General features: G+C 47.7%; 1 protein-coding gene across 1 annotated transcript in view; it reads right to left on the reverse strand.

Moving 5' to 3' along the window:
- Window positions 1–12,932, reverse strand: part of LOC143372947 (uncharacterized) — a 44,149-nt gene extending 31,217 nt beyond the window's left edge. Inside the window, exon 1 of the mRNA XM_076819635.1 lies at window positions 10,910–12,932. Within this exon, the coding sequence (XP_076675750.1) occupies window positions 10,910–11,102 (193 nt within the window). The 5' untranslated portion in view covers window positions 11,103–12,932. The remainder of the gene's footprint in view (window positions 1–10,909) is intronic.

Raw genomic sequence — 12,932 nt, forward strand, 5'->3', positions numbered from 1 at the left:
CCGCTTATTTTGCTTAGTGGTTAATCCAGCACTGGCGATGTATAATTCTGGATTCAGAAGTTATACAAGATCGAGTTGGGAGTGTAATATTTTCACGTCGAAGCTGAAAGGTACACTTCCGCAGGATTTCTCTAGGATAAACGCGCAAAGCGGAAAGTGTGTTGCGTTTAATTCATCCCGGTCGATGATATATACGCTCCACGCGCGTGTCAACGCGCGGTGTAAGTAGATTCCCGCGGATAATTGAAACACCTCGTTTATATTTAAATTTCCATCATCCCCCGGCCGGGCATACAGGACCTGCGCTGATCGCTCGTGTTCCTTGATTCTTTGATAAATGACTTTGCGCAGCGACTCGCCGAGCGACCTGCATGGAGCGTGCATCGGTAAGAAGGCTTGTATTTAAGCTGTAACATCTGGTGCTAGAATTAATGATCTGCGTAAACCTGAACGGGTCACGCTAAATCGATTAGCAAGGAATGCTCACTGAAACCTGCACGCACACGCGGCTCAACCTGATCCTCCTGCGACAAGTTCCATAAACTCGCCACTCAAGCGTCTCAATTACCTTTTCCCAACTATGGATCTCTTTCGCGAGCTTAACAAATATTAACAAAAATCTGAACAAGTACTTTACGCCAGCAATGATCGGGAATATTACGATTGAAAACACTGCTACAGTCAGAACAAAATTAATTGCTTAGTAACTCAATCACCTCTTCCACTATGAATCCCCCCAAACCACTTCTTCACCCCGCTTTGCACCTCCAATCCCCCGAGAGAAAGTGCGCAGATCTACTCGCAGACTAAAAATAAGATAACAGGGGTAGCCAAGCGATAACTCTCGAATGATCACCAACAGGCCAGTTAACTCTGTCCTGATTATAGTTCAAGTGCTCTTTCGGCCCTCGAAAGCCGAGTGCCCCTTTAGGGTGTTTCCAAGACCCGACTCAGTTGCTGGTGCGCAGCGTAATTGCTTTCGTAACTCTGCGAATGTTGTCACTGTCGCGATGCCCCGCAGGCAATTAGTCAGCCAGTGGTTGCTACTAAAATGGACACCTTCGTACGCCGCGTGATAAGATGGCGCTCTAACGTGGAACGCGCGCGGACAGTTGGGTGCACAATGGACACCATCAGATACCACTAACACACGCTAAGATTTTCTAGCGAACGGTACACTGTCCTCGCTATCTATTCGCGCGCGAAACGCAGTGTCTTCCCGTCAGCGGACGAATGTATCGCGGATCGATGTAACGCATTCACAACGACGCCGCCCACGCGTCGGGCGCGATTCAATCGTGAGAACAGCTCCCCTGCGCTCGGGAAAGAATGTCACGGACGGAGCGTACGTACTACGCGCGGATATCTATTTACCTAATTCCGTTGCGCAAGAACGCTCTCAGTTATTACTACCTATCCGCGTAACTGTACCAGCGCGCCGCGGCCCCTCTGCCCGCGCGTAGGTACGAATAAATCCAACGCTCCAGCTGAACGGGACGAGGTAATATTCAGGGGACCCCCGTGAAACTGACGCTCGAAACGGGGAAACCTCTGCACCGCGGTGGTATCGAGGAATGCCTGTGCTAACGAGCTCTGTGAAAACTCCGTGTATCCCGCCGGCTTGAGAAATTACTTTGAAATTGGGTGTAATTCGATGGGAATTATTCATGGACTGAATAATGGATGTGCGACACTGTGGGGCCGTGATTTTCGAAATCCACTTGCGTAGAGCGCAGGGTGGGCGTATAGTATGCTGTAGGCGCGAAAGAATTTTTCGAGGGAAGAGAATTTTCTAACTGAAGTCTAAGTTCAGGTGTCTAAGAATTTCTAAGCTTGCGTTCAAGGGAATTTAAGGCGAAGGGAATGGTAATAGGGCAATGTGGTAAGCTGCGCGTTAGAAATGGTGGAGGCGCGAGGAGTGGAGGTACTAAGCTATCTCTGTTGCTTAAAAAACGCTATCAATGATTTATGCTTGTCACGAGCATCCGGATACTTAATCACAGCGGAGAAACAGAAGACTCGGGACTCCGCGGACTCATACCTACTATCCGCTCTCATTTCCATCCGGTGCGTTTCGCGCGGAAATTTATATCGGTATTAGAGATACCGTGTCTCGTTTCTTTTCCCCTCGGCTGGATTATTACAGGCTGTTCCCAGGTAGACTATAATATGATACGAATGATTAGCCCATAGGCGGGTTCGGAGCAAAACAACCGGATCGTGCGAACGACACGCGTCTTACGCAAACTGTAACACCTCGCTGAACGTACCAGTGTACGTACAGGTGGTTTTACCTCACGTTTCCACTTAAAGAATGTCGCTTACTGTGCTTCCAATTACTTCCTGTTCGAACTTCTAGGTTGAGTGAAGCAAGTGCGAACGGATATAGCGGCGATGCAATGCTGTCATGTGGGAAATCCAGCCAGATCTATAATTGTACCGTTGGATGCAAGAACGGCCCATTTTGCGGAAATCGGATAATCAGATTCCTCGTTCTTTTCTACGTGTGCCCTCTAAATTTCATTGCCGTATCTTTAAAATTGACGGAGCTGTGATTAATTTTCTAAATCGATGTTGACCAACTGACCCTAGCTCGTATCTAAGCCACACATACGGCAACCTGAACCTGACACGATCTGTGAATATTTTTATGACTACATCTTTTGAATATTCTATATTTTCTCAAATATGCGAATATTAAATAAATGTTACAGAACATTTTTCTATATTTTTCCATTTCATGCAAGAGGGCCTGAGAGGGCTGCAATTAAAATTAATTTCACTGATTAATCTATTACACAATTCCGATTGCAATAATGCAAATACAAAGGAGATATATCAAAATGTCATATATTTTAGACAATTTTACAACAACTTCGCTATGTATGAAAAATATCTAACTTCGTAATGTTTACAGATGCTTTTCTCGAAGCTGACTTTTGGCACTGAGGCCCTTCTCGCATCCAACAGTACAATTCTACTTGGTATTTTCAATTTAGCTACCAGAGGATTCAGTTGAGCATTGGAGACTAACGAAAGAGCATGAAACACTATCCTCCAAGAATAAGCTTTCTATTCTTCAGACTAGCAACGCGATGTTGAATCACTTGATATCCTTAACATTCTCACTCCCAAACGACTCATCTGACATTCGATAGCTATGCCACTTCCAGTGACTTAGGGCTCACCTACTAACCCACATGCACTGCGTCAAAGCCCTCCGAGTAAAAGCTTCTACATTAAGCTACAATTTCAATTTCACCCTATAAAAATGATCGATTCATCCTCACCCAAACTACCTCCAACAATCCCAGCCACCCTCCGCCCAAGAATCACACCTGAACCACGCCAGAGTATTAAAAAAACAACCTCTTGAAGATCTACCTTAGTGGATGAAAGAGACGAGCACTAAGAAATCAAGTAGCATCGTCCAGACTAAATAGGTAGCTCCTCCCACATTTCTGACCGTTCACCGTTAAACGATGCAGGTCCCTTCCGCCTGTTCGACGCTCAAGGAAAACTTCAAGTGGCGAGTCTCGACGCTGCCGACCAAGTTCGAAGGCCCAGAGGTTGCCCGGGCGATGTCGTAACGCAGAGGCAGAGCCAGGCTGATGGAGAAATCCCGACGGCTTATAATAATGTATCGTGTTCCGTTACGGACGGGCCTGTTCACACTGGCAAACGAGAGGCTCGCCTCGACTATAACTTTTAGAGGAAGGTGGCACGGCGAGTGAGAGCCCAGGTAAAGGCCGTTGCACTCGCGGGCTTCAAGACTCTCCTGGCCCTGCATAGCGGTACCTACACTCCTCTCCGCTCGCTCGCGCGCACGACACAGGGGATGGCATACTTGTTTCCCCTGGCGTAATGGTGTGTCACGTTGCGGCGCGTTCTGCCGCTCCGCGAATCGACAATGACGCATCAATTTGCCCTGGCAGGAGAATGCAGCGCCCACAACAGCTTTTCCATCCAGCCAGAACGATCTATCGGCGAATAGTCGTTCCTGCGCCAGCACAGGGAGCTCGCAGGGGAGGGAGCCCGCCGTGGCTTCCTTTAAGCCTGTCTATTCCGACTTCAATGGATTAATACGCCGTGATCTACGGTGACTCGATTCATTAAGTCTCTCTCAGACGTCTGGGATACTTGAATTCGTTGCATTCGATGCCACGAGGAGTCTATCTTCCACCGTTCTCTTCCTGCTCTGTTTTGCCGCGTTTACGAGCGTTTTCAGCCGCGCGCAAGCTCGTTTATCTTCCCTAACCGGTCCCCGATCGTTTATTTTCCATCGTTCCTCGCGATACTTCATCGAATCCATTAACCTACATCGACCAGTTCTTGCGCGTTCCGGCTACTCTCCGCAACGATCAAACAACACCCCCTGCGTAATCTCGATCTTTTCGCTGAGCCTAATAACAGGGACGTCGCGCAGGGCGCTGATCCCTGTAATACTCTCACTCTTCCCGTGTCGGGGCACGCTTGTTTCCTAATGGGCATTAATGGTAATGGGCATCGACTATCCTCCTGGAAATACACGGTAGATCTTGGGGACGTTTCGGTGGTTTCCTATATTAGCCTCGCATCCTTTTCAAGAGTATTCCGAGGTTTAACTAACATTAAAGCTGCCCTGTGATGTCAGTGAATCGTCGAAGAGATTCTACCAGAAGCACTCGACTAATAATTGGAAGATTCGCGCAGTGCCAACTTGATCCACGAAGATCGAGAGATGCCTCAATTTCTAGACCGGTTATCTAACGAATGGTTAAAATAGAATCCGAGATTGTATGACTTGTGCCATGATGTAGAAGGTAGACCGGTGCTTGGAGTGTACGTAGAAACACTGGGGGAAGCTTGGGACGAAAAATGCTCGTGCAAACACGAGCCTTATCACCCCCCGTCCCCCTCATCGCGAAAGCTTTCCGGTAGCTCCCGTTTCTCAGGCTCTGATTATCATTTTTGTGGCACGCACGGGGCTCCGCGGTGGTGGATCCCCGTCACGTTTCAGGCTGACACGTGTGCGTGCGTAACAGTATCCAAAGCTACCTACTTACACCTGTGAAACGGCTAGTCTCAGTGACTACGCGTACCTGGCGCACTAGCGTGTCGCTCTGCTTCTTTTATTATATACAGTACCGTTCGGAATTACCTTAGCAACTCTATACGCACTATACAGCAAGAATTGATATTCGGAATGCACGCATACAACTTGCAAGCTCGTAGGTAACTAAGGAATCTGTGGTTCCTGGATCCTTCGGGGACTTCGATCCACGATTCAAAGATAGATTGTAACACTTCCGAAGATTCAAGCCCGCGTTACTTCAGCGAAGGAAACTTTCCTTGCCCTCGCGAGTACTGCGAGTTAATCAGAGAAATTAATTAAAGGCATATATATATATATAAAATTACCTTTATATTAAATTATATATATATATATTTAATTTAATATAAAGATATATATATATATATATATTTAATTTAATATAAAGATATATATATATATATATATATATATATATATATTTAATTTAATATAAAGGTAACGGTTTTCCACTCATAGCCAGGGTAACTTAATTCTCTAATGCTTAAAAGAGGGGAACTTCAGATCAACGCAGATTTACAATTCTCCCGCGGTGGAATCTAATTGCAATTCCAGAGTCCGCCAGCAGACGGTAGTTCGCTACTTTGTTCTCCGACCGCGCTATGCGCGACGAGAATCACTTGTAACAGTATTCAAAGCCGCAGACTTACGGTGGAGAACCGTACTGTTCCGACGGAACAAGCGAGATCGATAAAACGTCGCTGGAGTCGTGCGGTTAAAATCTGCGCGAAAATCTGCTAACCCACTTCAGGAGGGATCGTGGCCGGAATCGTCATCCTAGAGCCCTTTTACAGTCTGATCCCCGTCGGTCGCACGCTTTCCTTCTCGCCTCAGAACCGACAGTCTCCTCTTTTCTCCATTAATGAAACGATGACGCGCCGATTAGACGCGTTAAGCAAAGGTGGATTCGTGTCGGGCGTTAATCTGCCACCACCGATCAAGGAACCTTTCTCAGGATTTAATTAGCGTCTCTTTGTGCTCGGCGAGCATTAACCTCTGAACCTTGTTACCGAGATGCGCGCAAGCAACGCGATAGAGGTGGATACTGTTACGCGGCCGGGGGAAATTGAATCTGAGACTGATACAGAAAATTTCTATGCTTAACGAGCAGATACGCTAATGCAAGCAATTAGGGGAAACTTTTTATCAACGATTCGAAGGATCTGTGGCTGGATGGCTGCGAGTTAGATATTCGAGGAAGATTCTAAAATTGAATGCAATTACTTAATATGTATTAAAGAAGGAAAGGGACAAAAATGAGGAAGGAAATTTAAAAAATTTAATTAAAAAAGTTGAAATAAAAAAAATATAAAAGAAAGTGCATCGAACATAAAAGGAAACAAATTTAAGTGTCAATATACGGGGTAACATTGGCAGCTAATTACCATGTATTAAAGAAGGAAGAAGATACCAATTTTATGCAAATTGACACTTGCAGTAAAATCACAAAGGATGCAATGTTACGATAGGATAAATACTTAAAGCAAATGTAACAATGTTATCTCTTATATTATATAACAAAATGTTCCCAAAACTTGCCAATGTCACCCCAGTTTGTGGTACCTAGAAATGGTTGAAATTTCTGATGGAAAATATTGCATGCACAATTAAATCGCACGGTAGATGCGCTACACAAGAAGGATGTCGAACCTCGGTATGATGGAACGACGAGTGCAGGAAGCTTCTTAATGAAAAAGACCCTAGCAGTGGCTACGTACCTGCCCGACTCATTCACACACACGTGCGCCAGTTACAAACGTGCGATCGTCGTCGCACACACACGCAATATTTACCGCAGGTAGCGTATCGTAGTAGCCACCTGCTAGGGTCACGCTCACCGTTTTCATTCTTGCTGCATTCACCAGCGATCGGTATAATGTACACAGGACACATCCAAAATGTACAGTTAACGACGTGAACGCGTTATCTCTACTCCGCTGCATCTAAATACCCCGACTTTCCCACTTTTAACACGATGCCTGCCAAACGATACGCATCTGCCATCGCAAACACCCCATCTTCGTACTGATTTCAGACATTAACAACGAAAAGGGACTAACCCACATTGAGAAAAAATTAATTTTGCCTATTTTATTTGATTAATACAGCTTAATGGAATACGTTATTGCTACCAACTCAATTCCGCGAAAAATGTGGGTTAGTCCGTGTTTGTTCTCAATGCCACATTTATCAAAGTAAAAAGCACCGTGAAAGTTACCAAACCGAATAATCATAAAAGCAGGAACAAAAGTCAAGTAGCATCTGATTCCTATGCAAGGAATTTAATTTCTACTTTTGGTACTAACAGGGAGAGTATTTTAGGTGTCCGCCTCCGATGATTTTGATTTTTGGATATGTTATAGAGGACCGAAAAATAAGAAATACGTGTTTTTTATTTTTCCCCGTTTTCATATTTGAGGGGTGAAAACTGCGTTCAAAGTTAGGGTTGAAAAATCATTTTTGCGGATTTTTGAAAATCTGGTGAGTCAGTCATATTTCGCATTCAAAGACACAAAATTCGTCCATTGGCACTATTCCCCTGTCTCTAATAGTTCTCGAGATATTCCACAAAAATGATTTTTCAACCCTAACTTTGAACGCAGCTTTCACGCCCCAAATATGAAAACGGGGAAAACTAAAAAAACACGTGTTTCTTATTTTTCGGTCCTCTATAACATATCCAAAAATCAAAATGATCGGTGGCGGACGCCTAAAATACTCTCCTTGTAAGAATATTTAAAAAGAGGAGTCTCCGATTTAAATTTGAAATTCATTGAATAGACATCCTAGTACAGCTACTGTACAAAGTCACAGATCCACGTGGCAGCCGTTACGTGGATACAGGCCGAAAGTTCTAGCTCCTAAATTGCTCTCGTTCACCTTACATCGCGTCCGCGTTACACCATAAACTCTGTCCCGCTGTAGGAGCATTCCTTATGGAACCAGCACACCACCGCCGTGTGTTCTTTACGATGTTGCGCGCATGAGCCCGGTTCCAGTGTATTGCGCCCGACTGCGGGGCCGTGTGCGCCTGCAAGCGTGTCGGTGCAGCTCTATACGGCCGCGTGAAGTACAGTCTGCGGCCGCGGGACTTTCTTCGGCCAACAGGTAGGCCTCGAGCTCGGCAAGGCGGAAAGCCGCAGCTCCGTGGGATTGGGCAACGCACCGTGATGCAGCTTGATACCCGTGCTTTAAGGGTGGAACGGACATCACCGGGCAGAAAGAACTCGGGGAGGCACGGAGCGTGAAAAGCGATTAACTGGTCGCAAATCTCTGAATGAATTCTCTTTTTCAGCGACTGGCTATCAAAGGGGCAACGAATTATCGAGATTCGTGTTTCACTACAATGGAACGGGGATTACACGGTCGACCGCTATTTCCACTTGTCTTCTGACCCTTGACCGCCTGGCTTTTCTTAAGGGGGTGTCACCTTGGATGCATGAACACCATAGGTTTCTTTAGCAATTTTATTCATTTAAATGATGCACTGTGTAGTAGAATTCTGATTGATGGTACCTATTTTGTATACGTATTTCGAAGATTGGAAATTTTCTCCGGCAAAATCGCGGCGCTTGAAAATTTCAGAGAATCTTCCTTTTAGGTTAAAATATCTTTAGCTGCAGACATTTTTGTGACCAAATTTTTCTGCTGAAAATCACAAATTTTATTCACTCACCTTCTCCATAAAAATATTTATTTCGAAATGAATTTAGGGTTTTCTAATCTACAAGAAATGTAGAATAAATGCCGCTAATCGGATTTTCTATCGAGTTAATTCATTTACAAGATGAAGTTTCCTAAATAGATCTACGACTTTCATGCGTCCAAGGTGGCACCCCCGCCTCGAGTCTTAAGAGAAACTTTTGTTGCCTTTGACGTGGGCGTGAGCTGAGGATCGCTGAGTAACTCTTACGTCAAACTCGCGTTCGAGGTAGATTAGAGAGGTGTTGGTGTTTGAAGAGATGTTGATACTTAAGAATACTGTGTGAAGTAACGATCACTTTAATGCCGCCGTATCACGTACGGAGAGTATTTCGTTAGGTGCCGCGAGAGAAAGATCGAAGCGGGGATAAAGAGCGAATGCGTCGCTGGTGGTTAAGCTGTATCGTTATCTAAGAGGAAAACAGGTCGAAGGGAGGTGGACGACGAAAGGCGCGGCGTCTAGCAGCTGTAAAAACGACCTGCTGGAATTAATTGGCTCGATATACGGGAAACCGTGGTCTGAATTGGGTCGAGCCGTCCTCCAACAGGGAGAAGGACAAACTGCCCCCTTTTGATGGCAACATTCTGATACGAACGGCGGAAGCGGGCATGAATAAGTTGATGTACCCTTGCCAGGGAAACGGAGCAAGTATAAAATATTACGTAACCTTCCAGCAACGTGTAATCGTTAACTAACAGCAACCCCACTGCCTTACACTATCCAACGTAACCACCTTTAATTCGTATACAAACAGGGCCGTTCCTGGCGGAGGTGCAGAAGGGGCCCCCGCACTTGGGTGGCGAAACCTAGGGGCGGCCGCAGGCCGTTTATTATATGTAAAATTTTAATTAATAAGAATAATAGTGGAAACTCTTTTACATGATAACTGTTTAAAATTATGCACGTATAGATATAAAATAAAACACTGCATATTAAATTCTTAATTAAAGAATATTGAATTAATAAGGGCGGCAATATTGTTTCTGCACCTGAGCGGCCAAAACGCCGGAACGGCCCTGTATACAAAGACAGTCTGTACGCAGCTGTTATAAGTGTCCTTGTAACACATAACGAGGAACACATGTCGGGAAGAGTTTCGATTTAAATATCGCGAAATGCACAAGTCCCTCGAGTAAAGTACTTCCCCGTATGAAATTCTTTAGGCTCTTTCGATACCCCCCGCCCTTTCACGCGGCACCATCGAGCCACCGTTCAGAGTCATATTGCACGTCAGTTCCGCGTAAATTGTGCAATAGGAACCGCAGAGACAACCGCATTAGTTTGCGCAACTGTCGTTAGTAATTACGCTTGCGTCGCTGTGCGCGTGTGTCGTTGGAGAAAAAAAAAGGATCTGAATAATTCTGCAGAGCATAGGTTGCGAAACGACGCTATAATACGCGCGTTGTGTTTAATTATAAGTAATAGATATAGGTACTGTCGGTGATGAATTCAGCGCGGAAAATAAATAGTTCGCATAGCTGTGAGCTCGGTTCGAGATTCAGATGTTTCACTGTGCTTGCCGATCAATGAATAAAGGCGAAGGAGGGACTTTAATTAAATACGTAAGACTTTAATTGGAAATCAGTTGGAAGGCTGAAACATTCGTCGGTGAAACATGAACAGCTGAATTCTCTATTATTTTCTATTATTCTGAGACTAAACAGTGAAGTGATTAAACTTATTCCAATACTTTTATTAATTGACTCTAAAATAGATTCCAAAGAAATAGGGGAGTGGTTGCGATTCTTTCAACTCCTGCGCTACCCGATGTTCCCGTAGAGATGAGATTCTCGGAGAAAATATCGCTCGTTACGAACTGCTATTTATAAATCTAAGCAATTATCTCTAAAAGAAATTTCCGCGACGACGGGACGTAAAAAACCCGCGCGGCACAATAGCGGAGCGATCGAGTGGAGGGTCGGCGCGAAAACGTTATTTTAAAGCGCGCGAAAAAATCGATAATCGATCGACATCGCGAGCGTGAACTCGAGCCGGCGACATCCGTGAGGCGCGGGAGTCGTTGACATGCGCAGCGCGAGCGCGTTTTTTTTGCGATCGAACCGGCGCGGAGGCGGGTATCGATGATCGAGAGGAATTTCAAAAGCATGACTCACCGTCAGGATTGGTGAAGTATCCCCAGGTGGGGGTCGCCGTCGCCGCCGATTGGAGGACCACGGCCAGAATACTGAGGGCCAGAGCACCGGCGGCGCCTCGCGCCGCGACGGCGCGCTTTTCGCTTCGCTGAGGATCGGTGGTCGTCGTGGCGACCGCCCTTACATCTTGACGGTTGCTCGGATCGGTTGCCATTCTTCATACCGTTCCCCTGTCTTGGTTGATCTCGCGCGCCACGCAACGATCGTCAATCTTGCAAACTAACGCCCTTGCCCCTCGTGTCCCTTGCGAGAAACCGCGAACGCGACAGAAGCTGCGGCACTCCGTGGTCCTACGCGGGGTCCCCTCTTTCACGGTTCGCAGTGTTCGACTCGCGAGAACCAACGGGTCGCGCGTTTACGCGTAACGGAGCCGATCGTACAATTATCGCGCAGATGACACTGTCCACGTCGAGAGAAACACACTCGACGATCGAATCTCGCACACTCCTGTTTGTCGCGTAGCACTCGGAGCATTCGATAGGCGCGTGTATGCACGCAATCGATAGTCGGAGGTGGGAGAGAAAGTAGAGGGAGAGGAGAGGTGTATCGGCTTAGGTGAATTCCACGCTCCGTGTCAACTATTCCTTTCTTTCTTTCTCGCGCCGAGGATAGAGCGAGAGGCGTACAGCTCCGCCTTTACATCGCGTGTCGCTCCCTCTCGCTTCCTCCGTTTTCGAGCTGAAACCCTTCTCGCGTATATGCGCGCCTCGCCTCGTGGCTCGGTCCGAGACTTGGAAACCGGTTTTTGCGATGCGGCGTTGGCTAAAAATAAAAGCGCCTCGGATCCTCTCCCCTTCGACGCTTCATCCGCCTCCCCGTAATTTTCTGTCCCCCCCCCCCTGGTCCACCGGCTACGAGAGATCTTCCGGGTGCTCCTGGGAACGGTTACGCGCGCGCACCAGGATAATATCTCGCCCGTCCGATCCGTGACCGATCGAATCGCCCGCGGTCGTCGATCAACAATCGCGTCCACCACCTGTCATCGCGGATCTGTTCGCCGGATCAAGATGGCGCGCGGAAGGATCGCTGCTTCCCGAGCAACTCGAGGCTCCTTACTCGCATGGCTACGCGCGATCACGCCGCTCCTCCGCACCCGTGGAAGCGTTACCTTCGCGACATCCTCGAACCGATCGAAACGCCGGCCAGCATCGATCGTGTTCACTGGGCGGGCAGCGAGGCTCCAGGCGGCGTAGTTAGGTTAGGTTCGTTGCGCGCTGGAAATACGAACCTCTTGATATTCGCCGTGGTGCTATAGTTATCGATCGCGTACACGCTCGCTTCATTTCATGCAGCGTCTCCTCCCGCGGCGTTTCGTAACCGTTCCGTGGCTCGGCCGCGTCCTACGAGCCCCGCTCCGCATCTCCGGCGCCGATGCTTTTGGGCGCAGGCCCCTCGGCGGTGGCGTCCGCTTTACGATTTCAAAATCCGCCGGGGCCACTTCGGGGTTTCCCGCTCTTTCGCCCGTGACGCGCACTCTCGGCTGCGGAGCGCTCCCGCGCACCGTGTCACTGTGTCACGCGGCACACGCACACGCGTCGATATAACAGGTTCTCGCGTCGATCGAATTCTCCGGGCTACCGGCACTCGGTACGCGGTCTCGTGGGTACACTTGATCCAGGACGCGACGAAACTCTGCAATTCCCTGGTCGCCGCTCGGCTTCGCTGACTCTCCGGTGCGGCCGAGGGGGGGGTAAAGGAGCGCGTAACTTTATTCGAGGAACGACGGCACACGCGTAACGCCGCGTAAACAGCGAGATGTTTGTACTTGCGTATTCCAGCCGCGCTGCGTACGTAGGGGACACGGCGGAGAGGAGAGTGAGAGGGGTGATACGTGGAGAGAGAAGAGGAACGGAGCCGAGAACAGAGAGAAACAACAACGCGTACGCGAGCCTGCGCGCTGCGCGGCATACTGAGCCGCGGCGGCACCGCCAACCTCACTCGGCGCTCCCCTCCAGTCCACCTTCCCGCCCCCCACCATCTCACT

Source organism: Andrena cerasifolii, chromosome 9 (assembly GCF_050908995.1).
Source record: "Andrena cerasifolii isolate SP2316 chromosome 9, iyAndCera1_principal, whole genome shotgun sequence".
In the NCBI taxonomy this organism is placed as follows: Eukaryota; Metazoa; Arthropoda; class Insecta; order Hymenoptera; family Andrenidae; genus Andrena; species Andrena cerasifolii.